The following is a 25227-nucleotide window of genomic DNA, read 5'->3' on the forward strand; positions in this document are numbered from 1 at the left end:
GAGATTCACACCTCTAAAAAGGTGTATAGCTCGCGGATGATCCACCTAGCCATTAAAGAAGGCCAACTCTTAAGAGAAACAGGCCTTAAGAACTGTCGGGTCGTCAAAGACAGGCAATCTGATGCACACCCTACTTTAACTAAAGATTTCACGGGTCGAGACTCCATGAGACACAAGAAGGATCCACGGTTCTCCTCACCGCTGGCCAAGTCCACCTACAACCATCTAGACGCCACACTTCGGCCCTTCCACCGTCTCCGGGGGATTCCGGACGGGATCGGGGTACTCTGGGGCTTAGCCTCAGGCTTCCTAAAGGAACGTGGAGCCCCGGAGTCCGAGACATCAACTCCCCCGCCGCGAAGAGCCTCGGCAGTCCCGAGGCGACCCCCGGGTAGTGCCGCCCACACGGAGCCCTGCTCGGGCTCCTCGGGCTCCGACGCAGGTGGGCGTGCCCGGCCGCGGCCCTGCAGCCGGGCAGGAGTGGGAAGGGGGCGCGTACCTCTCCACCGCAGAGGATACCTTGCCAATTCCCGAAGATAGAGAATTATTTCCGGGGACTGCCCCCGCCACCCCTCCCAGGCAACCACTAGCAGTCCCCTTTCTATTTTGGAGCGCAGGCACAGGCGCACGCGCACTGCCGCGCTTCCGTGAGGGCGCGCGCCGCGGGGCCGCCGCCGCCGCCAGGGCCCGGCGCGCGCGCGCCGACACACGCAGGGGCCGGCGTCGGGGCGCGCGCGGCGGCGGCGGCGGCGGCCGGGAGGCGGGGGGCCGGAGCGCGACTGCGCGCAGTGGCCCGTCGACCGCGGCTCTGGCCAGAGCTGGGGGCGGGGCGCGGCGCTGCGGGCGTGGCCGGGGGCGCGCGCGGCAGGCGCGCGTCCTGAGTGAGAGGAGAAGGAGGGGCGCCCGGGGTGACGGTGCGGGAGCCGCTGCCAGCGCAGGACAACAGTCGGCGGCCAGGATCCGAGGACAGGGTGGGCCAGAGGCCAGATCGGCTGCCCGGACCCTCCGACACGGCCCCGGCGCGAGCGGCTGCCGTTCCTGGCAAGGTGGGGAGGCACTGCCAGACCCCAGCAGGGGAAGATGTTCAACGTGGAGTCGGCAGAGCGGGTGGAGCTGTGCGAGAGCCTTCTCACTTGGGTATGTGATGACTGGCGGGTCCGGGGAAGACCCCCCTCCCGCAGGCCTTTCCGGGATCCCCCCATGCTTGTTGTGGGGGGCGAGCGCCGAGGGCAGCGGTGCCGTCACATCCGGGGCCTGGGGCGGGCGGAGCCGGGGGACGCTGGTGCGGGCCGCGTCTACACTCGCGGCTGGGTGGGGGTCGGCCGGGAGCGGCCAGGCGCGGGAGGTTCGGCCTAGGGGTCCGAGGGAGACTTGCCGGGCTTGAGGTATTGGTCCAGTGGGAGCTAATGATGGGGTGCAGGCGGCACTGTAATTAGGATTGTTGTTTGCAGCTGATGGGGCGCTGGCGCTTCACTCGCGCTCCCAGGGACACCAAAGCGTCGCTTCTCCCTGCTTTCCGGGCAGCCTATAGAGGCACTCGGGACCCCTGGTTACGACGCTCTTCGCCTTTGTTGTAACGTTCACGCAGGATGGGGCGCAGCCCTTGAAGGGTGAGCTGGCCCATTGGAAAAGGAGAAGTACTTTTAAGGGAGGGTAGGAAAAATGCCAAAAGGCACCCAGATACAGTATTTAAAATGCGAGATGCACTTTAGTGATTAGAAAGCAAGTAGTCTTGGAGGTACTTATTAAAGGTAGTAAAGATAACAAATCTGGAAGGTATTTGGGAATCAGTACTGGAACTCGACGTTTCAGGGACAACGTTGTGGGATTCTAATTTTAAATAATTTAACGTTTATTAAAACAATCACGTTTTAAAGTAAATATGTTTTTTATTCTAATGGCAGCAATCGTGCCTTTAGCAGCCTCTTCGAGAGCTGGCTATAAATCCCTCGCTTGTGTGTTTCTCAAACTGTGGGGTCAGTTCATGGTGTATGTGCGTGCGTGTAGAGAGGTCTTCTGAGCCACCGGATAAACCCAGTGCTTCTTTCTGGAGTATTCATTTTATTTATTGCTAAAAATGTCAAATATAATTTCTAGACTAAAACTCTAGTATATTTATGGAGGTGACTACCGCATTTGTATTAATGTTAAAGGTAAAGCACAAATGTCAAATATTTTTATCGGTGCCTTGGGTTACAAGTTCAGATCCCTGGAGTATAGACGTCACTGTGCTATGTGGGGACACTTCTGTGGAAAGGTTGGAGAAGCATTGCCTTGAGTTGGTTATAACAAACGTAATGAAAATAGTCAGATTTTCATAATTTGGGTTATGTCATGAATTAAATTTTGTTTTCTGAAACAATATATACAATGGCAGAGCTTGATAATATTCATTAACTTTTATAATAGTCCATTCTTGGTATTTATTTCAGATAGTTTACAATACCATTAACGTTCATTCTACAGCTAATTGGGTTCCAGCTTCAGGAGGGGAAATGGGTTTTACTGCTGTATTTTAGAGGAGAGAGAAAATTGATAAGCTGCACATTGTGGCTAAGGTTCGACTAGGCAGGGGACAGATAAAGAATTATCACATTCTCATACTGTGAAAGGAATAGGTCTGGCAGAATAGGTTTGCAAAAGGAAGATGAGGATCTTAACATATGTGTTTTGAGCCTGTACAAAGTAGTGCCTTTCTCAATGCTAGAAAAAGAGACAAGAGGGCAAGGATGAGGAATCTAATTGAATTGGAAGTAGGGCTACATTGTTTAAAGTCCAGAGAGACAAGTCATGGAAACAAAGAGGTGTATTTGAAAACCAGGTGCAAAAATATGGTAGTTAGTGAAGTTATTTGAGTGGGAAATTCTAATAAAAATATAGAGGAAGAATCATAGAAGAAAGTTTGAAGAGCTACTAATAGAAACACACACTATGAGAGCATCAATTTTGAATCTAGTAAAACGTCAAAACAGATAATCCAGGTTATCAGCTGTAGAGAAAAGTCAAGGAATATGGTATTGTAGAAATGGGCTTTTTGAAATGTCACTGGAGAAGATAAGATTAGAGATTACCAGGGACAAATCTGGAGAGGAGAGTCCACACAGAGATGCACAATTCTAAGGTTTGGAAACATTTTAAAACATTGGACATTGAAATGTTTCAAAATAAAGTTGAGTTTAAATGCTGGGTTTGTTCTCTCTTAGTTGTCATTATAAAAAGCAGAATAAATGTTTATGTCGAAATGTTTAAAGTAGCTGAAAATGTACGTTCAGTCTTGTAGCTCCCCTCATATCTGGAGGCTGCATTAATGCTCAACACAATTCCAAAACCAAATGGAAGGCAAATACATACACAATACACTCCAAAAAAAGACTCCCATTTAGAATAATTTACTCTATTTTACACAAACTTCTAGCAAACTTGGTGTGGTTTCTTTGCACACAACAGTTTAGAGGGTAACTGCAGTGCTCAGCAAAATACAGACAGCTGTCAGTAACAGAGAAGATGCAAGAACTCAAAGTTCAGTTTGGGTGATTCAGTCTTTGAGCTGACAGCCTTAGGTAATTCAAGAGCCTCCATATTCAACTATTGAAGACCATAATTATCCTGAATCTCAAATAAAAGTTTGTTTTCACTCCATGGCATTTAGTTTGAGGTAAGAGGTGTGTAGTACATTTTAGATATTCTTCCACTAGGAATGGTAAAAATAATAAAAGCTCAGGCACTTAAAAGGATAACTGTTAGTCACTTATGCAGAATTCATTTCTGTGGAACATCTCATTGCCCCAAACGGTGAATAAATTGTTGTTGTATCAGAGAGCTTACTGACCCAAGAACCAAATGTTCCAAATTTTTGTTGAAAGAGGAATGCTCATCAAAAGACAAAGTATCCTACTTATAGAAAACATTTTAAGCTTAAATTTCAAATCACAGTTTATGCAGCAAGCAAGTTCAGCAGGATGTGCTTGAAAATTTCCACTCTACCTGCTCTCCCCACCCTCTGAGTCAAAATATCTTCTTACTTGTTAGAAAAATCTGCCCTGCCTGTTACACCTGTCAAGCCTAATTTCTTGAACTATACATAAAAAGATTGAAAAACCAGAAAGAATCTGGAATAGTACCAGTTAATGGCAAGAAGCTAAGTGAGAAAATAATTATCATACAGGCTCAGTACATTTCTTCTAGGAAACCCAGTAACATTAACATATCCTTACAATTTTCATATTACTTTGCAGCCTGTAAAATGCACACTAGTGTGTAAAGTTAGGGAGAGTATAATTTTTATGATGGTATCTTCCCCATTCCATTCTCTCTGCCGTACTCCATTCTACCAACAATGTCTTCTACTCAAGGAATATAAAATCAGATGTACAAAAATTAAAGCACATATTTTCTAAAGCTTCAATGTTTTTAAAATTGAGGATCAGTAAAACATGGTAGTTAAGACTATATATGTATATATTCTGAAATTAGACCACCTGAGTTCAAAGCCTGATTTCTGTTTTATAGTAACTGTGGGTGGCTTTGGACAAGTAACTTCACCTCTGTGTTCTGACTGCATTCAGTTTAATATTAAGAAGTGGCTATTATGCTTTAGTATTGATCAGCATCATTAGAGAGCTCATTAAAACACATTAGTGCTAGGCCCCATGTCTAGAGTTTCTTTCTAATTCAGTAGGTCTGGGGCCTCAGATTCTGCATTTCCAACAAATTTTCAGGTGATGCTGACTTGGAGACCACATTTTAAGAACCACCACTCTACAGCAGAGTTTGTTAACCTTAGCATTATTGACATTTTGGGTTGGATAATTCTTTGTTTTGGGCCCTGCCTTGTGCATTGTAGGACGTTTGTAATAGCGTCCCTGGCCCTCTACTTGCTAGATGCCAGTAGCACCTCCTTAGTTGTAAATATGTCTCGAAGGGAGCAAGATTGCCCCTGGTTGAGAACCACTGCTCTAGAAATATTAACTCCAGGTGATCTTGTGCTTCACTCTTCTCATGCTTTTGTAGGAGATAGTGATGTGGGAGGTTTGGTGATGTTAACAGAGCTTCTTGGTATTAAAAGAGTGGTTATAACCCTTCAGGTAGAATTTCATACCTTAATACAGTTAGGTGCAATTATCTTTAAATTTTACTGTGCTGTTATCCTGAAACATCTGGTACATGTATAACCCAATCCATAAAAGTATGTGTGAAGACAGATAGTCACCTGAGCGTTAGTTCCAGTATTTCCATTGTTACTAGTTTGAACTCATCTGTGTTAGGTTATAAACCTACTAAAATAGGTCTGCCGGCCTCTTTACCTCCAATCCTTTCTTCATGCCGTAAGCCAATATGATCTTTATGCAAATCTCATGGCCTCACTCTTTTACTTACTCTCCATTGCTCTTAGGATAGTCCTAACATGGTTTATGAGGTTTTGCACAATGCTTCCTCTTTAACCCTATCATTTACCATTTTACTTTTCCCTGTTCATCTCTTCCTCCAATTCCCACCCTACACCCACACCATACCAAGCTGCTTTTTATTTCTAGCTTGCATCCCACTCTTGCTTCTAATCTTTGCGTTTGCTGTTTACATTTCCTATAATATTCTTTCATTTTACTAACCTATAAACTTAGAGCAGGGCTTACATCTATCTTCAGTGATTTATTTCCTTCTGAATCCTAGTTGCACTGCTGGCTATAATCATTGCTGGCTCGGCTATATTTTATTCATAGAAATAATTTCTACTATTTCTTAGCCACATCATGTTGACCAGTACAAAGTTAGTTCTAATTCAGAATATATTTAAAATCAAAGTGAATTGACTAACCTAACCATTGTGTGACTTTTATGTATGTGTAGATAATTTTGGCTCTGAGTAAAGGAAATCTCAACCTGGCCAGGATTAAGCAAAAGATTTATCCCCATAACAGGAGGCTTTGAGGTTTTTTTTTTTTTTTTTTTTTTTTAATTCAGTGGCTCAGTTTTGGCCTCAAAGACTTAGTTTTTCTATTCCTCTTCTCTGTATTCCACTGCATTTGCTTCATTTTAAGATAGATTCCATAAGTCACAATATGACTACCAGTGGCAATTGAGGCAATATATTTATTCACATCAAGAGGAGATTGGCTCGTGTTTCTCAGAAGTTCAAGTAAGCATCTCCTTGCATTTCTCTGGTACAAATTGTCCTTTCCTTTGCATCCTTGAATCAGTCACTGATAGAGAAGATGAAAGTACTATGGCTTTCTTAGACTGATCATCTGTGAGGAGGGTGGGTGCTGGGAAGCCACTCAGCGTCCTCTATGATTTCTCTCTTGCCAAACCTGCAGGAAATTACCTATAAGGGAAAAATTTTCAACTCTTATGCTTCTTAAAATTTATTACAACTTGCAAGATGAGGTACTCATAAAAAGAAACCCAAGAAATCTTTTATATGTTAACCATGAAACCTTTTTTTCCCTTCAGATCCAGACATTTAATGTGGATGCATCATGCCAGACCGTGGAAGATTTAACGAATGGGGTTGTGATGGCCCAGGTTCTTCAAAAAATGTAAGAATAAATTGCTTTATCTTTTTGTATGTTCTTTACATGGATATTTATTTGATGGAAAACATGGATGAAAAATAAAGTGCTTACATGAAACGTTGCCTGCAAAATAAGAACTGTAAGCAGAGATAATTTTAATGGCATGTATTTGTTTAGGTACAGGTTGACTGGCTGAAAGTTTAAGTAGGGCTGTAACAGTTACACTACTCAAGTAGTTTTAGCAGAATTATTTGTTCTTGCATTTTCAGCATAAGCTTGGCAGAAATTTTCCTGTTGGTGACCAGATTCTGCCATTATAGAAGAATCTAGGAGGCTTGCTCCTAGTAATAATGCTGAAATGTAACAGTGAAGCCTTCCCCGATCACCCATTTAAAACCAGCGACAACCATTCTCCTGTGCTCTGTATCCCCTTTAAGCTTTTGTGTTCTTCTCTAAAGTGTGTTAATACCATCAAATATACCATCTACTTGCTTGTTTATTTGTTATCTGCTGCTGCCTCCCACCAGTACACACACACAACATAAGCTTCACACAGAGGCAGGGTATTTGTTTTGTTCACTGTTGTGTCCTAGCTCCTAGGGCAATTCCTGGTGTTTGGTTGAACCACGTGAAAATGACCTTTTTTGTAGATCAAAAAGGGTCAGATATCAGCAGTTTCTCACGGTTCAGTCTGCATCATGGGTGTTCATATTTACTGAATGACTAAGGGAATGAAAGATTTGTTTGGAATATATAAAACATACCTGATTCTTTCTCAGTACTTTGAAAACACAATAATATTGCTGTCTTCAGTTTTTGACCTAAGAATTATTCAAATAAAGGATTACCTATGAATTTAAGAAGTCATGAGCTTTGACACATTTTGAAGGAGGATACTTCTATGTTTTGAAGCTCTAAGCACTTGCACGTGATTAGATGGGATTTCATGCAGTTCTGTTGAGACTCAGTATCATCATTAAATGAATTTTGGCTGTTTTTGACCTCACAGTGAACTGTATACAGTTGTCCATCTGAGAAGTAGCTCAAATGCCTGAGTTTCAGAGAATCTATCTGCGTGACTTTAGAACTGGGGACTCAGGCTTGAAAACTGTAGCTTGCTATTGCTTCTTCTATAGCTTAGATGGCACACCTCTCCAGATATATAGACACACACACTTTTTGATGGAGCGCAAGAAGGTTCATTTGAAACCTCACCAGAGTGATCTTGTGATTGTCATGGTCACCTCTGAGTGGGACCCTAATAATTTTTACCCTTTGAATGGTCTAGAGAGTGCCATTGAAGTCCTTAGTAAAAATTATTTGTGAGCATGTGGGCCTAGCTAAAGCCTTCCAGGTATGTCAGTAAATGAATTTTTTGCTTAAGTTAGTTTGGGTAGGATTTCTCTCACTTGGTTTCTACAAGAAGAAAGACTGTATTGTTTTTACCAAATCAAGAAGATGATAACATATATTATATTCTGCAGAATAGTTATTTTAACTTAGCAAAATCTTGTGGGTGTTTTCCTCATCAATACTTAGATTTTTACTTTTTTTCCCCAGAATGCCTTTTTTTCCTTTCGTTGACGTATATAACACATACAGACAATCATACTAAAAAAAGCGATGAATTTCTGTGTGGGTACGTACGTGTATATTGTATGTACATATGTGTTTATATACACGTTCATGTGACCACCACCCAGATTGAAATACATAACATTTCCAGCCCCAAAATGATTTCTTACATGCCCCTCCTTAATTAATATCTCTTGCTCCAAAGATGATTCTGACTTGTACAACATTAGTTTTTCATGTTCTTGAACATCTTGTAAATGGAATCATACAGTATGAACTGTTTTGTATCTGACTTCTTTTACTCAACATATTGGTCTCTGAGATTCATTCATATTGTTGCATGTCATCTATTTTAAATATATAATGTGTATACAACTTTAGGGAAATGCAAGTCTTTTGTATTTGGCATTTATTGAACGGCTACTTTGTTTCCACCACTGGTGATGCAAAGGTAAGCTACACCCCACAAGGTAATTGCCTTCAGAGAGTCTATAACCTGGGAAAAAACAAATTTTAAATAACCATGAAAACAAAATTGCTGCTATTAACAAAGTTCTGTGAAGTAAGCAGTGTTATGAAAGTTTGTTGAGGTATATCTGATTTAATCAAGGAAGTCATGAACACTTTACCTGAGTAAAAAAAGGTAAATTAAATCTGAAAGATGATCGGTAACAGATTTCATAACAGAGGGAAGAGCATATGCAGAGGCCTTATAGACTGGTAGAATATGGTGAACACTGCCATAGAAAGACAGAAGGTTTGAGTGGCTGAAGCAGAGTTAGGAGTATGGTACAAAATGAGGATTGAATAGTAGGTGGAGCCAGATCACATAGGGCATTGTGCCTTCATTCCAAGAGCTATGAGAAGCAATTGAGGGTTTTTTTGGGGGCGCAGGTGTCGGGGGGGGGGGCGGGAGAGGAGGAGGAGAGAGAGTGTGGGGCGGGTGTAACAGGGTCAGATTTACGTTTTGCAAATACTCTGGTTGTGTTTTCCCTTTTTGTTCTCCTAGGTTCATATCCCCCACCTTTTAAAAAATTAATAGACTTTATATTTTAGAACAGTTTTAGCTTCACAGCAAAATTGAATGGAAAAGAGTTTTATTATGGAGTGACAAAAAAGTTCTGGAGGTGGATAGTGATGATGATTTCACAACAGTGTGAATGTACTTATTGCCACTGAACTGAACTGTACACTTAAAAATGGTTTAAATGACAAATTTTGTTATGCATATTCTACTATAATAACGAAAGTTTTTTAAAAATTGAGCAAAAAGCATGGAAGTTTCACATCTTTCCTTTACCACACAGTGTCCCCCCAATCAAAATCCCACGCCAGAGTAGTACGTTTGTTACAACTGATGAACCCACATTAAAACATTATCACTATCCAAAGTTCCTAATTTAGAGTTCACCCTGTGCTGTATATTTTATGGGCTTTGACAAAAAACAAACAAACAAACAAACAAATAAACGATGATGACATGTATTCACCACTGTAGTACAACAGAATAGTTTTACTACCCTAGAAACCTCCGTTGCTCCACTTTGCCATCCTTCTGTCCCCTCAACCCCTGGCAGCCACTGATGTTTTTACTGTTGTCATAGTTTTGCCTTTTCCAGAATGTTACGTAGTTGTAATCACACAGCTTATATAGCCTTTTTCACATTGGTTTTGTTAAACAAAAATTTTAACTTCCATGCCTGAAAGTATTTTTAAAAGAAAGGGTTTATTAGACTATTGCTAGCAAAAAAAGACTGGTCATGGGACATGGAATCCAAACCACCAGCAGCATAGCTAGGTAGAAAAGACAAGTCGGTCTTCTCCAAATTTAGCAAGCATTTTTATACGTCAGGTAGAGGGGAGAAAGATATACACCTTCCTGAAAGAATTTGCATCAGCTATAGACAAAGAGGGTGGAGAAAGTGAAGAGAGCTTATTTTGGGATAGGCATGGCACAGTCTGTAAAGCTCATATGTAAACAAGGAGTGGAGGCTCTTGGAGTTTGAGGTCAGACAGTAGTACCTGGCTGTTCTCTTTTTTTAGAAATAGCCACCTGGAAGTTAACTTAATAATTCCAACATACACTAGGGAGCGTGAGCAGTCTTGCTGGTTTTGTGCTGCAGTTGTTAAATGATTAATCCCTTTTTGTCTCTTCCACGGGCTAGCCTGCTATAATTTAATTTGGGACATCTCAGAATTTATTCTTTGTCAGTCTCTTTCACTTAGCAATATTGCATTTAAGGTTCTTTCATGTCTTTTTGTGGCTTGATAGCTCTTTTCTTTTTAGTGCTTCTCACTCTCTTTTTTTCATAGCTTTATTGAGATGAACTTGACATATAATAAAGTGCACATTTTAAAGTATAAAATTTGGAGAATTTTTACCTGTGTAGATGCCCATGAGATTTATCATCACGGTCAAGATAATGAACATATCAATGATTTCAAAAAGTTTCCTCAGTCCTTCCTTCCTGTCACCCGTTCCCATCCATCCCCAGGCAACCACTGATTTTCTTTCAGTCACTATATATTAATTTGCATTTTCTAGAAATTTACTTAATGAACTCACAGTATGTTTCCTTTTTTGAGAGAAAGTGTGTAACTTTCATGCAGCACAATTATTTTGAGATTCGCTCATGTTGTCTGTATTTGTAGTTTGTACATAGTCCATTGTATGGTCGTTGCACAACCAGTTCATTTGTTCCTCTGCTGATGCACATCTGGGTTATCTTAGTTTTGGACTATTACAAATAAAGATGCTGTGAACTTCAGTGTACACATCTTTGTGTGGACGTTTGCTTTTGTTTCCCTTGCTTGGGTATAGCTAACTCTCCATTAAACATTTAATGGCAGGGAACTGAAATATTTTTTCCGGTAATTAGAAGATCATTGGAAGATAGACCTAAGAAACAGTGTATTTATAAAAATACTAAGGTTTGCTGATAAGAATGCCATATCAAGAAATGAAATCAAAATACAGTGTTTGTTTTAGACCCCATCTTAATTTGGAGGAGGTCAATAAGAATATTACGGTACTTAAATAATTTTAGCAGTAGAAATAAAATTTATTTTTTTGGTTTCTGTGAAGGCAGTTGGCTGTAGGCAGACAATATATTTCTGGAATTATATTAAGAATTAAATGAATAGACTTTTTATTAAGCTATGACTGGTATATAAGTTACAGTCAAATATGATGTTACTAGAAAAATCTAAGGAAATGGTTTTCTAAGTTTTGTGGTTTTTTTTTTTTTGTTTTGTTTTTTTAAGGAAGAATCAGGACATAGTAAGCTATCTTTAGCTTCTTACTCATGAGGAGCACTCCCAGTAAGATTGTCAGTTGTTATTTCCATATCTGGGCAGAACTATAGTCTATTGAGATTTTAGAGAAATTACATTTCTGTTGTTTGATCCCAGCCTGAAAGCATCAGTTAAGGGCTACTTAGAAAACATTGCTGAAATTGTAACTATTTATCAAAACAGAGTTATGTTTAGATGCCTGCGTAGTGAGTCAAAGTTTATTACTAGGAAAAGTCACACTGAATACTGGAAGGCTGTAGACTACTATTCTTGTGTCTGCCAACATAGTAGATTAGAAGCTTATTAAATTAACGTGCTGTCACTTTCCAAATCTATTTCAGTCCACAGATTTATTGAGAACTTGCTATGTGTCAGGCATGAGGTATTGGGCAATATAGCAGTGAATGAGAACATAGAGAAACGTAGATGTTCAATCTGTGGTCTTGAACAAATAATTAAATTTTGTAGAGCCGTTTCAAAGCCTTTCAAATGAGGATCATGCTGGGCTAAAAAGTTTTTTTTTTTCCTTTCTATTGTTTACAGAAGTTTGGGAGGTTTTCCTAAGAAAAATAACCATAAGTATATTCAGGTTTTATCCTTGTTTCAATTTGTCCACACCAATGTTATCTTAAACTTTAAGCCTTTTGCAAATAGAAACTGTGTCCAACTTTGTCTCATGCCTAGTATTATAGCTCAGAAAATAGGTTTTCAGCTTATATTATTTAAAGAAATTGAAGTTTTAGAAACAGTATCTGTGACCTCACAGATGTAGAAAATTGAAATATTAACTGGGAAGTTTATTTTAACCTTTATATTTCTTTTGTCTATTTAAAATTGTGTTACTGATTTTGACTGTTTTTAGTTATAGTGTGTTGTCTACAAGTTATGTTAATTCCAAGTTAGTATTTTTATGTATAATTTGTTTTAAAAATATATTAACTATTTTATTGTTTTCCACCTTTTAAGTTTTTTTTTTTATAAACAACATATTTTTTAATGAGCTGATAATAGTCAAGTTGATTTTAGAGAAATCTACACTTGCATCTGATCTTGTGTACTTAGGTACTTAGAGACTGATATGTGGTAAATACATTTTTATGTTGCAGTTAAGTGATGGTATGGGATGGGTTTTGATTTTTTTTTTTTTTTTAGCTACATAGCTACATGATATAACAAGCTAGTTTTTTCTTATTTGCAGAGATCCTGTATATTTTGATGAAAATTGGCTAAACAGAATCAAAACCGAAGTGGGAGATAATTGGAGGCTAAAGGTATTTTCTTTTTCTTTTTCCATCTGTAAATGAATCTGGTCTGTGTGTGTATATAATGTTTGTTGATTTTTGATCAGATGTGTCCAGTGAGCTTTAGAAATTTAGATAGTCTTTAGTGAAATAATCTAGAGTTGAAGATTGGCGGTAACCTGAAATTACTCACCAAGATATAATGTAAATTAGTAAAGCACAGTGACTGAGGGCATGGACCGTAGAGCCAGATTGCATGTGTCCATGTCACAACTCTACCATTTGCTGTCTGTGGGAAAGTCCTTTATCCTTTCTGTGCCTCAGTTTCCCCATTTGTGAAACAAAGATTGTAATAGAATTCATCTCGTAGAAATAAATGAGTTGAATGTATGTAATGTACTTAGGATAGTGCAAGGCACATGTATTAGTTGCTAGTATTGTTATTAATAATGAGAAAATAATGAGACATAAACTACCATTTTAAATAAACACATTGATTTTTAAGTCATTCTAATTTAAAATGTTAAAAAAATGAACATACTAGAATAAAGGAAATAAAGTATATATTTTCCATGTCTCCAAATTTTTCTAGAAGTATAAACATGTTAGTTTATTTATGAGGTTTTTTTAAACAAAGTTTTCACTTTCTTTTTTAAAAATAAATGTCTTTGATTACTCATTGGCTTTCACTGCTATAATTCAGCCTCTTTTATTTGATAGCCGCAGATTCTACTGTCTTCTGGGACATCTTCAACTACTAACATTGGCTAAGAATAGCTACGATCAACAGAATTGTATTATATACATACACATTTAACTTAACACAGATGCAACCATGTGAGTTCGGTCAAAAAAAAAAAAAAAATAGAGGAAAAAAAATAATGGCCGACAGTAAATAGTGCAAGTGATTCTGCTTGTCATTTCACCCAGATAGCATATGGCCAACGAACTGTTCTCTAGAGTAGAGTGTTGGGAGACTTTTATATATTGGTCCCTCATCCTATCTGTTTCTGGGATGCTGCTTATAGCACAAATATCACTTGCAGTACGGAGTGTTATTTCAAGATGTAGGAGTTGGGTTTTTTGTTTGTTTTTTAACTTAAGGGCTCATAAATATGTACTTTGATGTCCAGCTGAAGAAACAGCAGTCTCTTCTCCCAGTGGAGGAACTTGGAGACAAACTTTGTAGATTATTTTAAGAGATTTCCACTGGTAATTATGAGTATAATTTTTGCTTGATGCTTTTAACATTAGAACTTAATTTCTATGTAAGATGTAACTCCTCTTTTCTAAGGAAACCAGCACTGAACTCAAGTTTTCACTAAAGATCATACTTCTTTTTTTTACCTGCAGAAAATCTGAATAATTTGATCTACAGTTATCTTATCCAATTATCCTTCAATTTTTGTCAGTGGTCATAACATTGAAAATTTCACATAATTGGAAACTTAAGAAGTTGTTCTATAAATATCTTAGATCAAATAAATTAAGCCATTAAGAGATTTTTTTGATGAAGGTAATTCAAATATGCTATTGAATTTTATCTTTTATAAATTTACTTTATGATTAACAAAAAGTAGATTTGGAAATGTTTTGTGTTAAACTATGTTTTGATATGTGATTGCCATTTACCCAGTTGTTTTCTCTCTCTCTAAATAGATAAGCAATTTAAAGAAAATTTTGAAAGGAATCTTGGATTATAATCATGAAGTAAGGACTTTTTTCTCATTTTCTTTGGAAGTATTACTATAGGAGAGTTTAATTTTACAGTATTTTATCATTTCAGTTAAAGGAAAAATTATTTCAAAGTTAATAATCAGTTTGTCTTCCGCTGTATAGTTTGTAGAATATTGGTTCAAATAATCATCTATTGGGTAGTTACTAGATAAATACCTTTTTCGTTGTAGTATGGTAGCTTGTAAATAAATACTAATTTATGTTAAATTTTACTTTGTTCTGTCTATTCTCTATTTCCTTACTGTGAAGGTAGTTTAGAGTCCATGCAGTATTATGATCAACTCCCTTGCTTATTTCCATGTTATTCCTTAGCAGACTCCGCTAACCCATAACACTACAGCCACATTCATTCTTCTTCTGTACTTTTAGGGTCTTTGTTTTTCACGATAGAATTATTAAGTAGATACCTACCCATTTGTCACTGAGTTTCCCCATTGTTCTTCCTGATATAGGTGTCTTGCTGTCAGCATTTTGGACTCAAATGGAGTCCAAAGGAGGTTAGGAGGAATCTTACAGTTGGTGACATGAAACCTTTATTTAATTTCTGATCTTTCTAGTGCCTCTTGATTCAGAACCTCTGTGGCTCTTCAGAAGGTACACATCCAGTCTTTCTAGGCATGGTGGAGGGATCAACAGTACTCAGTTTCTTTGCTCATTATTCATAAATAGGAATTATGAGTGAGATTGACATGGCAGCTCTGTCCTTAGCAATGAGTTAATTGTTGAGAGTCTGATCTCTATCACAGATACTTTATTTGATCATATCAATGTAAATGCAATTCTAATCTTTTTATCTCCATTCAGATTTTAGGACAGCAAATTAATGACTTTACCCTTCCTGATGTGAACCTTATTGGGGAGCATTCTGATGCTGCTGAGCTGGGGAGGATGCTTCAACTCATTTTAGGCTGTGCTGTGAACTGTGAACAGAAGCAAGGTAATTTACTTGAAGTTAGTGTATGCATTTGAAATAGTAAGAAAAGTAATACATTTTGTTATGTATAAAATATATTTAATAATATACTATTATATTAAATGTATTTGTTTATCAAACAGGTGTTAATATATATTTAATAATATATGTAAAAGTAATATATATTGCATATTTTATTCATAATTAGCCAGTACAAACAATAATATCTTAAGGCCATTCTCAAAGAATGCCATTTTCTCCAACTTTGCTAATAATTTGTTTTCAAGCTTAAAAGAGTTTTGTAAGAAAGATAAGTTTGATTGTGATGATATTCTTACCCTTTCTGCTAGACTACATAATTCTTTGAGTAGATTATTTTTAACTGAGTGTGATGAAATTTACTGTAACTTAGACAACATCTAGCTAAATTAATACTTAATATCAATAATAATGATATACTGGATCAATTCAGCTCTGGAAGCTTAAAATTAGATCATTTAGATTACAAATACACATGATTTATTTTACAAATATTTATGAACTCACGCATCATGCTGGGGCTGGGGATACAGTGTCAGACTGAACAGGAATGGTACATGTCTTCATGGAACTTATAAGTTGAGTGGAGGGGGGTGGCAATAAATAATGCCACACAGAACTATGTGATCTAAGTGGTGGTGAGTGCTGTGAAGGTAAAGTATAATGGAGAACAGTCTAGGCTTGGGTTGAGGAAATTATTTAAGAAAATATATGGAGTAAAGTCAGGATGAAAAAACAACTTGATTGGAGAATAGTGAGAAGAATAAAAGGAGATGCAGCAGAAGAAAGGCAGATAGGAACTATTCTAAATGTTGATGACACGGTATTTTACTGCTATTTATATGACCCTTGAAGACGATAGATTTCTTTAAGTCCAAAGGTACTTTTCATCTTCCTCTTACCCTACCTTTGGTAATGCAAAACAGATTTTTATTAATTTGTTGTCTGTACTTTTTGGTGTTCTAGTTATAATAATAACAGTCAACAGTTTTTTGTTCGTTTGTTTTTTAAGCTATAACTAGTTTTATTGGTCTCTGATTCAGGAATTTTTTCTAACAAAGTATTTCTCCTTAGCCCCATTCCTTATAGATTTTAGCATACTGTGCGCTTATAGTAATTTTAGCTTGTTTATTCAGTTTAACTCAGGAATTAAAATAGAGAATTTTTATATTTGTGATTTTTGTATGTTACTGAAACGTCTAACAAGTTTTTTTGTCCAAGATTTTAAGATTGGTATAGATAAGATTCAAGACACACTAAATCTCTAAATAAATGCTTTGATTTTAAAAGGTGGATACAAAAATTATTTAATTTTTAATTATTTAATTGAATTACTCATTGAATTCAGATAATGGCTTCTTATGTATTTATTCTGTTAGGAGATTCATTAATTCTTGGAATTATCCTTGGTATTTAAGGGTCCTTGGAAGCATATAGCTGTTAGAATTGGCTAATCGTATTTATTAGAGGATAGGAGTAGGAAACAAGGATGCTACCTATTTCCATATTCCTATGGGAAAAAAAGACAGTCATAATATTTATAGAACTTCCCATACAGATCAGATGTTTTATGTAAAGCCTAGATTCTCCTGAAATTGTACGTAAATGATGAAAACTTTGAACAGGATTTTAATTTCTCACTTACCAGAGGGCATTCTTTGCTCTAGGAGCACAGTTGAGAGCTAAGAATTAAATGATTTTCTGAATTGTTAAGTACTGTAGTGTCTATTACTGCACAGTTATGATGTTTAAGGCGTACTAAAGTGGCACTGTCATTTACTGTCTGTAGGACATTGGACAAGATACTCAGCCTCTTATCTCAGCTGCGAATGATATCGCGTATGTGTATTTACTTTGCAATCTATAAAGTACCATATAAATAAAAAGGCTTTTATGTTTAGATTGCTCAGAACATGATGATTCAAGATACATTTATCTTGGCTATTGAACTTCTCAAATTGGAGCCAATAAATGGTAATAAATTTGAGGAAGCAAAGATTAGTGATAGAAAATACACTAATAATAGTACTTATTGAGTGTCTCTCTTCTGCCTGGTACTCTACTAGGTACTAACAGAACAAAAAAAAAATGCTTTTTACAGATTAGGAAACTAAGACTCATAAGTATTATATGAATTGCTCAAGATTTCTTGCTTGTGAAAAGATAGGCAAAGACAAAAATCCATGTCTTTTCCACATTTAAATTTCATACTCTTTATGCTAAACTGTGCTGTAAATTTTCGACCTGAAAGCTGAGTTTTCAGGATAAACTCTATGACATAGCATGCCTCATTCTCCAGCATTGCCTCATAGATCTGCACCCAATAATCATACATACTTGCATTTGGACTTTTTAAGATTTGTAAATTATTTTTTATTTTTAAAAAGTTATACATTAATGTAGTTCTCATTTCATCATTTAGCATTTTACGGTGTTCGCGGGGAAGGGCCTTGACGTGGCAACACCGCTTCTTAACTAACGCTTCCCCTCTCACACCTTACTAATAACTTCCTATTCCCACTGTCATTTGCTTCCCTTCCACTAGGCTGTCATTAAGTTTTCCTTCTCCATTGTCAATGCCACGCTGCTTCTCTTCCATATTCACAGTCTTTTATTTTGAGGGCTGTTTAGTCATCCTAGCTGTGCCATTTCCTCCATATCCTTGGAATTCTGTGTTTTGTATCTTTGAACAGAATATCTAAAAGCACCTGCTTGCATCCCAATACTCATAGAGTGCTCCTCATTAATAAAACAAAACAAAAAATTGAGCTTAGACTAAAGGACTTTTTTTCACTAAATAATGGTTAAGTTATGATGTATTCCTATTGTTGACTAAGAACAAGGCCTCTAATTTAAGTGCGTTGTGTATATTGATATGTTTAACCACACATTTGATTGGGCATAAAGTATGCTAAGGGCAATACTTCCTTAAAAACATGTATTTGGTTAAATAAAAGTTTTGGCATTGACAACTAGAATGTCAGAATTTAAAAGTGCTGTCAAAATACTTTCCTTATATTTAGTAAGTTACCTGTCAAGCAAAAGATTAGTTTGTCATTCCAAAGACATGAGTTCCTTGCAAGGCTGCTTTAACAATTTCACAGTAAAGACTCCTTCATATAATACTTGCAGTGCTGAGACAAGTTCTTGGTATTTGTTTTTTGGAAGTATGGCAGGATGAGGCTAAAATTTCCTAATTATTTTACCCTTTACAATGTTTCTTATTAAAACAAATTTACTGTATTTGTTGGACTCCAGCTGGCCTGTTGAATTTTTTATGCTCAATGCCACTTTCGTCATCCATTGTTGGATTTGAAAATAATGAAGACTACTTCCAGGGCTTTTTTTAGAAGGAAAGAAATTTTTTTTTTTCAATTTTATTATTACAGTTAAAAGATCCTTCTCTTTTTCAGCAGTGGTGAGGGTCCAAATGATGAAGTTGATACTTGACCCTATTGGACATATGGGTCATTATTTTAAATCCTAGGATTATTTAATATTTGTTTAACTATGATATCAGTTTTTAAGATTTTTCTTCCTGTAGGAGAACGTATTTAGGTTAGAAGTGTTTTGATGTCACAAAATAATAAAGCACAGACTTCAGTTTTTTAACATGTAGCAAAGAATGTGAAAGTCAAATATTTTTTAGATTTTAAGAAGAGTAATATGGAGTCTTTTCCACCCTGGCTTTAGGCTTTACCATTTCATTTTGTTATATACGTGAGATCCTGTATTTCTGTGACCTTTAGCTGTGGCCTCAACTTTATAAGGAAGGAGTGGTTGGGGTGGATGTGGTGATATATTAAGGAAAGATAAATACTGTGATTTTTCAGCTTTTATCTGTGGCACATATGTTTAATCATGTATAAAGAATGCCTAGGAAGAAACAAAATACTGGAAACTACTTATAAGAATTCATGAAGTGGTAGCCTTGACTCCCTTGACTATCTTTACTTGAACAGTGACATTCCAGATTCTTCTTGTTTTCAGAGTACATCCAGGCCATTATGATGATGGAAGAATCTGTTCAACATGTTGTCATGACAGCCATTCAAGAGGTATGTTGGAGCTTTGTGCTTACAGTTTGTGAGAAATTAAAGAAGCAAACAGTTTAAATAGAAGTAGAAATTTAAAAAAGATTCTCCTCATTTTTTGAGAATTTTTTCTTTAAACTTAAGATGCAGTTTATCTCATTTTTATTAAAGAAAATCATACTCAATTAAATTTCTCATTTTTATATAAATCTTAAACATTTATCTTGCAAGTATAGATATTCAGTAACTATTTCTAACTTTTAAAAAACTGCCCTCATGAACCAGGAATAGTAGACTAATTCCTAAAGTCATTATAAATAATTTCTATCTTAAACCAACAGTCTGCCTCATACATGACTGTTGGTTTCTTGTTTGGCAGAATATGGATCTTCAACTCCAGCTATGCCCATAGCAATTTCTAGATGAATATTTATATTGAAACTATAGGGGAAGAAAAATATCTTTTTCCTCTACTCTTCCAAGTTCTCTTCTGTGGCCTCTGTAACAAAGGACATATTAGAGAAAGACATATACATTTATTTAATAAAAGTTTTACATGATATAAGAACCTTCAAAAGGAAATGAAGACCATAGTAGTGTTTAAACCTGAGTGTTTTAATGCTATATTTGATGAAGAGTGGAGAATCCTGGAAAACTGTGATAGGGCAAAAAAGGGTTTGAGCTAAGTAAGTGTAGTAAACTGGGGGAAACAACTAGTCTTGTTCATCAGATTCCTTTCAGCATCCCTCTGTCTTTGGAGATAACTTTGCTCCTTTTCTTTTGAGTATAGGAAGGACACCCCCTGGGAGGGTTTTATGACCTACTCAGGGGAAAGTCAGAAAATCCTTCCTGTGCCTGCTGTTTCTTAAATTCCTTCAGCTTGAGGTATTTTGTATGCCAAGGTGCCATATTTTGACATAGCATGTCCTGAACTTCAGCAAATGTAAAACATAAAAACTATAAAAGTAAAAATAAGATATAAATTAATAACTGGTTGATCTCAGAATATGAGAATGTTTTTAATCATAAAAGCAATGGAAGAAACCCTTAAGGGAACTACAAAACAGTACAGGACATGAATATGCAATTTTTAGAGAAAAAATATAATAGACAAAAAAATGAAAAATGCCACATGCAAATTAAGATGAAGTGTGTGTTTGTTTTTTAATCTGATCAACTGACTATAAATTCAGAGATTCCTACTACCTGTTCAGTTTTAGTAATTCATTAGAATGACTAAGAACTCAAGAATGATTATAGCAAAAGAACCCCCATCTCCAATGCATAGAGTGAGGTCTAGGACAGTACCAAATATAAACTTTCTGTTGTCCCCTCCCTTTGGAATCAAGATATGTCACCCTCCCCGCACATTAATGTGTGATAATATGGAGAGTATTATCAACCAGGGAAGTTACCTTGAGTTTTCATGTCCAGAGTTTTCATTAGGGTTTCATTATGTAGATAAGATTGATTGAATCATTGGCGATGAGATTGCACTCAATTTTCAGCCCCCTTTTTTCCCTTGATGCCACGCTAACATTAAATGGCTCAAAGCCCCAACCCTCTAATACATGGTTGGTTTTTCTGCCATGGCCAGCCCCAACTAGAGTCATCTCCTTAGCTGAAACTATCTAAAGGTACACCAAAAATAACAAAGATACTCCATGTCAGTAAGGAAATTCCAGAAATTTAGAGGCTACCTCCCAGTAACTGGGAACAAAGGTTAGCCAAGTTCTTGATTACACAGGACCTTTCCAAAAAAAAAAAAAAAAATAGCTTCTAATTTAAAAAACGATAAGGTTGGCAGTCAGCACTGATGGTAGGAGGGTAAATTGGCGCATCTTTTAAAAATGTTATACTCTTTTATATCATGTCAGATATAAGGTCATGAGTGTTAAAGTATCAAAATGATGATCATCCAGGCAAGATATAAGTTTAAAGTACTCTTAAGTGGCCCTGAATTGGCTCTTTAGTCATCAGGAACCCAGGTTTCTTGTAGCTTATTGTCTGCTATTCTTAATCCATAATTCCTACCTAGTGCTTCAGCTGTGGCTTCTCAAGTTCCAGGTATCACATTCACATGGTAACTGGGAAATGTGTATTTGTGCCAGGTGGTCATAGACCCAGCCAAAATTTGAGGATTCTATTATTAAGCAAAAATGGGAAAAACAATAAGAGGTCACTAATAGTTCTGCCTTATTGTAATTGATCCTGTAATTTCACTTTTAGGAATTTATCCTAAGGAAATCTTAAATACAAAGATACATAATAATAGTAATAGCAAACGTTTATCTAGCACCTACTATATGCTAGTACTTACTAAGCACATCGCAGTTATTAACTCATTTAAAAATTACTACAATTTAATTAGTGCTACTGAAATGTACACTTAAAATATTAAAAGGGCAAATTTTATGTTATATATATTTTATCACGATAAAAAATAACAAAAATTAATTACAATTTTTTGAGGTATGTGCTGTTATTGTCCCCATCTTATAAAAGAGGAAGTCAAGGTATAGGCAGGGTGAGTAGCTTGCTCCAGTTCATACAGAAGTAGTGGCAGAGTTAGAGCTCAGATCTAAGCAGTTTGAGTCCAGAGCTCACACCGACAACTGTTGTGTGCTGTATTGCCTCAAGATTGTTTATTTCACCATTATGTTCTAGTACTAAAAAGTTCGAAATAACCTAACTCCCCAACAGGAGCAGAATGAATACATGAATTATAATGCAATCATATATTGGTATGTTATGTAGACATTAAAGTATATTTTTGAAAAATGTATAACAACATAGGGGAAGGCTTATAATATAAAGGGAAACAGAGCACATGAACAGCATAATCCCATTTCTGTTAAAAATAAATTAAGATGAGTAAAAACAAATATGCCAAAATGTTAACTACCTCCAAATGGTAGAATATTCCATACCCTTCTATATTTTCCAATTTTTCACAACAACAGGTATTGTATCTATAATCAGTAATATTTTTTAAATTAAAATCTGTGACCAAGTAATTTTTAATTCTATGACTCTCCCAAAATTATTTAGAAATTCGGACTAAGATTGGGTACAACAGTGTTTATCAAACTATTTTATGTTAACAGAAATGTGAAAACAATGTATATCCATTGGTATACAAGTGTTTAAATTATGGTACATATTATGTACCTGATAAAATTTTGTAAAAAAGAAAAATGATATCTTATGACAGCAGGAAAGCATTTAAATTGTCAAGTGAACTAAGCAATATATAAAATTGTATGTACAATTAGATTATAAGAACAGATTATACATTTATTATGTGCATATTCCTTTTATTCATTAAGCCAATACTTATTAAGCACCCAGTATGTGCCAGGAGCTGAGGTAGGCATTATGGATACAACTATGAAAAAGGTAGACATGATCTCTTGGCTCACAAAGTGTAAGTCTCATGGGAGAAATGGCTAAACAAGGAATTCAGATATATTCAGAGCCTTCAAAATGAAAAGTGCCATGATGAGAAAAATATTGAAGTATCTCAAGGGAGTATCTAATTAAGGTTGCGGTGTTAGGGAAGACTACTCAGAAGAAGGAGCAGCTAGACTGAGTACTTAAAGATGAGATGAGGTAAGGAAGGGGCAAAAGTCTTGTAAAGTCCAGGAGGCAAGATAAAGCAAGGCCTCCATGGCATATTGGAAGTGACGAAAGAAGAATGCCTGTAGCAGGCGTGGTGAGGTAGAGAGTGCTTAGAGATGAAACAGGAGACGTAAGATCATTAGGATATTCAGCAGTTTTGTTAAAAGAGTTGGAATTTGGGGAGCCAATCGATAGATTCTGAGGAGAGAATGCATCGAAGTCTGCATCTGAGAAAATCTGTGTAATGAGAAGAATGGTTTAGAGGAAAATAAAACTAGAAAAAGAGAGAGCAGTTAATGGATGTTAATAATTATCCAGTGAAGAATGATGGAAGCCCAAACTTGGTTATAGCAGTCAGCAGGGAGAGAAGTGGACAGTTTGAAAATCATCAGAATTTGAATTAATTGGCTTGGCGACTGATTGGACTTAGAAGGAGGATGGGGGTAACTGTTTAAAATTATGAGATTGAAGAAGAGCTTCTGTAAGATGGTAGACTTTATTTTTTAAGTCACATTCTATTTAAGTGTCTTTATTTTGTTATTGTGGTAGAATACATATAAAATTTGTCATTAGTGACATTTTAGTACATTCATAATGTCATGCAAACATTATCACGATTTAGTTCCAGAACTTTTTCTTCGCCACAGTAAGAAGCCCTGTGTCCATTAAACAGGCAGTCTTTATTTCTTCCTTTCTCCAGATCCTGGAGACTAGTAATCTGCTTTCTGTCTGTGTGGCTTTCCCTATTCTGGATATATCATTTATATGGAGTCATACGATATGTGCTGTTTTGTATATGGCTTTTATCATTTAGCATAAAGTTTTCAAGATTATGTTGTAGCATGTATCAATACTTTGTTCCTTTTTATGGCTCAATAATATTCCATTGTATGGACATACCACTTTTTGTTTATTCATTCAGTTAATGGACATTTGGGTTTTTCTCATCTTTTGGCTATTGTGAATAACACTGCTATGAATGTGAGTGTACAGGGTTTTTTTTTTTTTTTTTATAAATACTTTAATTCATTTAGGTATATACCCAGAAATTGAATTGTTGAGTTATATTGCAATTCTATGTTTAACTTTTGGAGGAAGCACCAGCCTGTTTTCCACAGGTCTCATACTATTTTACATTCTTACCAGCAATGCACTAAGATTCTAATTTCTCCACCTTCTTGCCAACCTTTGTTATTGTTCATCTTTCTGATAATAGCAGTCCTGTTGGGTGTGAAGTGGTGTTCTCTTTGTGGCTTATTTGCATTTCCCCTAAAGGCTAATGATGTTGAGCATCTTTTCAAGTATTTGTTATTTTCCTTGGAGAAATAGGAATGGTAGTCAAGTAAATGATGGTATTTTAACCTTTCAATGCTAATGGGAAGAAGCCACAAGAAAGAGAAAGATAAAGGTTGAGATATGAGAAGACTATGGACAATAAATGGAGCAGGTTCTATGAGAAGCTGGGAAGAGACAGGGTTCTGAACACAAGTGGAGGGATTAGCCTTGGATAGGAACCATAGCACTTGTAACTAAATTAAAGAAGGAAAGGATGGTCATGAATGTTGACAATTTTATAGATTAAGATAAAGGAAATTGGGGTAATTCTTGTCTGGAAGCAAAGTTTTCTGATGAGAGTGGAGGAGTTTGTGAGATTTGAGAAATAGGAAAGGTTTGGAATGAGTTCTAAAGGGAATAAAGAGACTACTAACTGGAGAAGCCTAACTGTACTTTCTGGGCAACTTTGAAGGCCCATTTGAGATTGGAAACTATGTACTAATAGTGTTTTATGATTTAAAAATTTTTTTTTCTCTCAGAACTTAGCAGTCAGAGTATATGGCCAGCAGAGATGGGTAGTAGGATTGATCTTGGATTGAGATTTTACCAGGAAGAAGGAAATGAGGTAAGGGGAGAACTGATTATATTGACAAAAATCATCAAAGTAATAGACCATGAAATCTAGGCTAGAAAGAGAAGATAATTGATTGAAAAATGATGTACCATAGAAGCTAAACTAGGGAAGGGGAGATTCCCTAAAATGATGATGTTGTAAGCAGAAAAGAAAGACAAATTAGGCAGTTAAAACAATGATGTTCACTAGAGTCTAAGCAAGGAAAGGTGTAAAGTGAATATAAGAATGATAGTTATGAATAAAAAAGGGAGAAAGAGCTATCGGACCTGGGCACTTCAATGAAATTGAGGAACAGATAATACAGATGTAATCGAATGAGAGACCTAGAATGACAGAAGATTGTATTCAGAGA

The 25227-nt window shown here is 36.6% G+C and overlaps 2 protein-coding genes across 6 annotated transcripts in view; one reads left to right on the forward strand and one right to left on the reverse strand.

Moving 5' to 3' along the window:
• The window catches only part of RNF170 (ring finger protein 170), a 29427-nt gene extending 28789 nt beyond the window's left edge, over positions 1-638 (reverse strand). Inside the window, exon 1 of one of the 3 annotated variants that reach the window (XM_036228753.1) lies at positions 200-477. In XM_036228753.1, the coding sequence (XP_036084646.1) occupies positions 200-225 (26 nt within the window). In that variant the 5' untranslated portion in view covers positions 226-477. Of the gene's footprint in view, positions 1-199; positions 478-499 lie in introns of those variants that run through there. The other 2 variants (XM_016127429.2, XM_016127426.2) reach the window with 2 other exon arrangements.
• Positions 639-831: 193 nt separating this feature from the next.
• Positions 832-25227, forward strand: part of HOOK3 (hook microtubule tethering protein 3) — an 80451-nt gene continuing 56055 nt past the window's right edge. The window contains exons 1-6 of one of the 3 annotated variants that reach the window (XM_036228755.1): positions 832-1137; positions 6451-6536; positions 12580-12652; positions 14282-14332; positions 15164-15296; positions 19302-19369. In XM_036228755.1, coding sequence (XP_036084648.1) covers positions 1081-1137; positions 6451-6536; positions 12580-12652; positions 14282-14332; positions 15164-15296; positions 19302-19369 — 468 coding nt within the window. In that variant the 5' untranslated portion in view covers positions 832-1080. The remainder of the gene's footprint in view (positions 1138-6450; positions 6537-12579; positions 12653-14281; positions 14333-15163; positions 15297-19301; positions 19370-25227) is intronic. The other 2 variants (XM_036228754.1, XM_036228756.1) reach the window with 2 other exon arrangements.

The sequence above is a fragment of the Rousettus aegyptiacus genome, unplaced genomic scaffold (genome assembly GCF_014176215.1).
Source record: "Rousettus aegyptiacus isolate mRouAeg1 unplaced genomic scaffold, mRouAeg1.p scaffold_m13_p_11, whole genome shotgun sequence".
In the NCBI taxonomy this organism is placed as follows: Eukaryota; Metazoa; Chordata; class Mammalia; order Chiroptera; family Pteropodidae; genus Rousettus; species Rousettus aegyptiacus.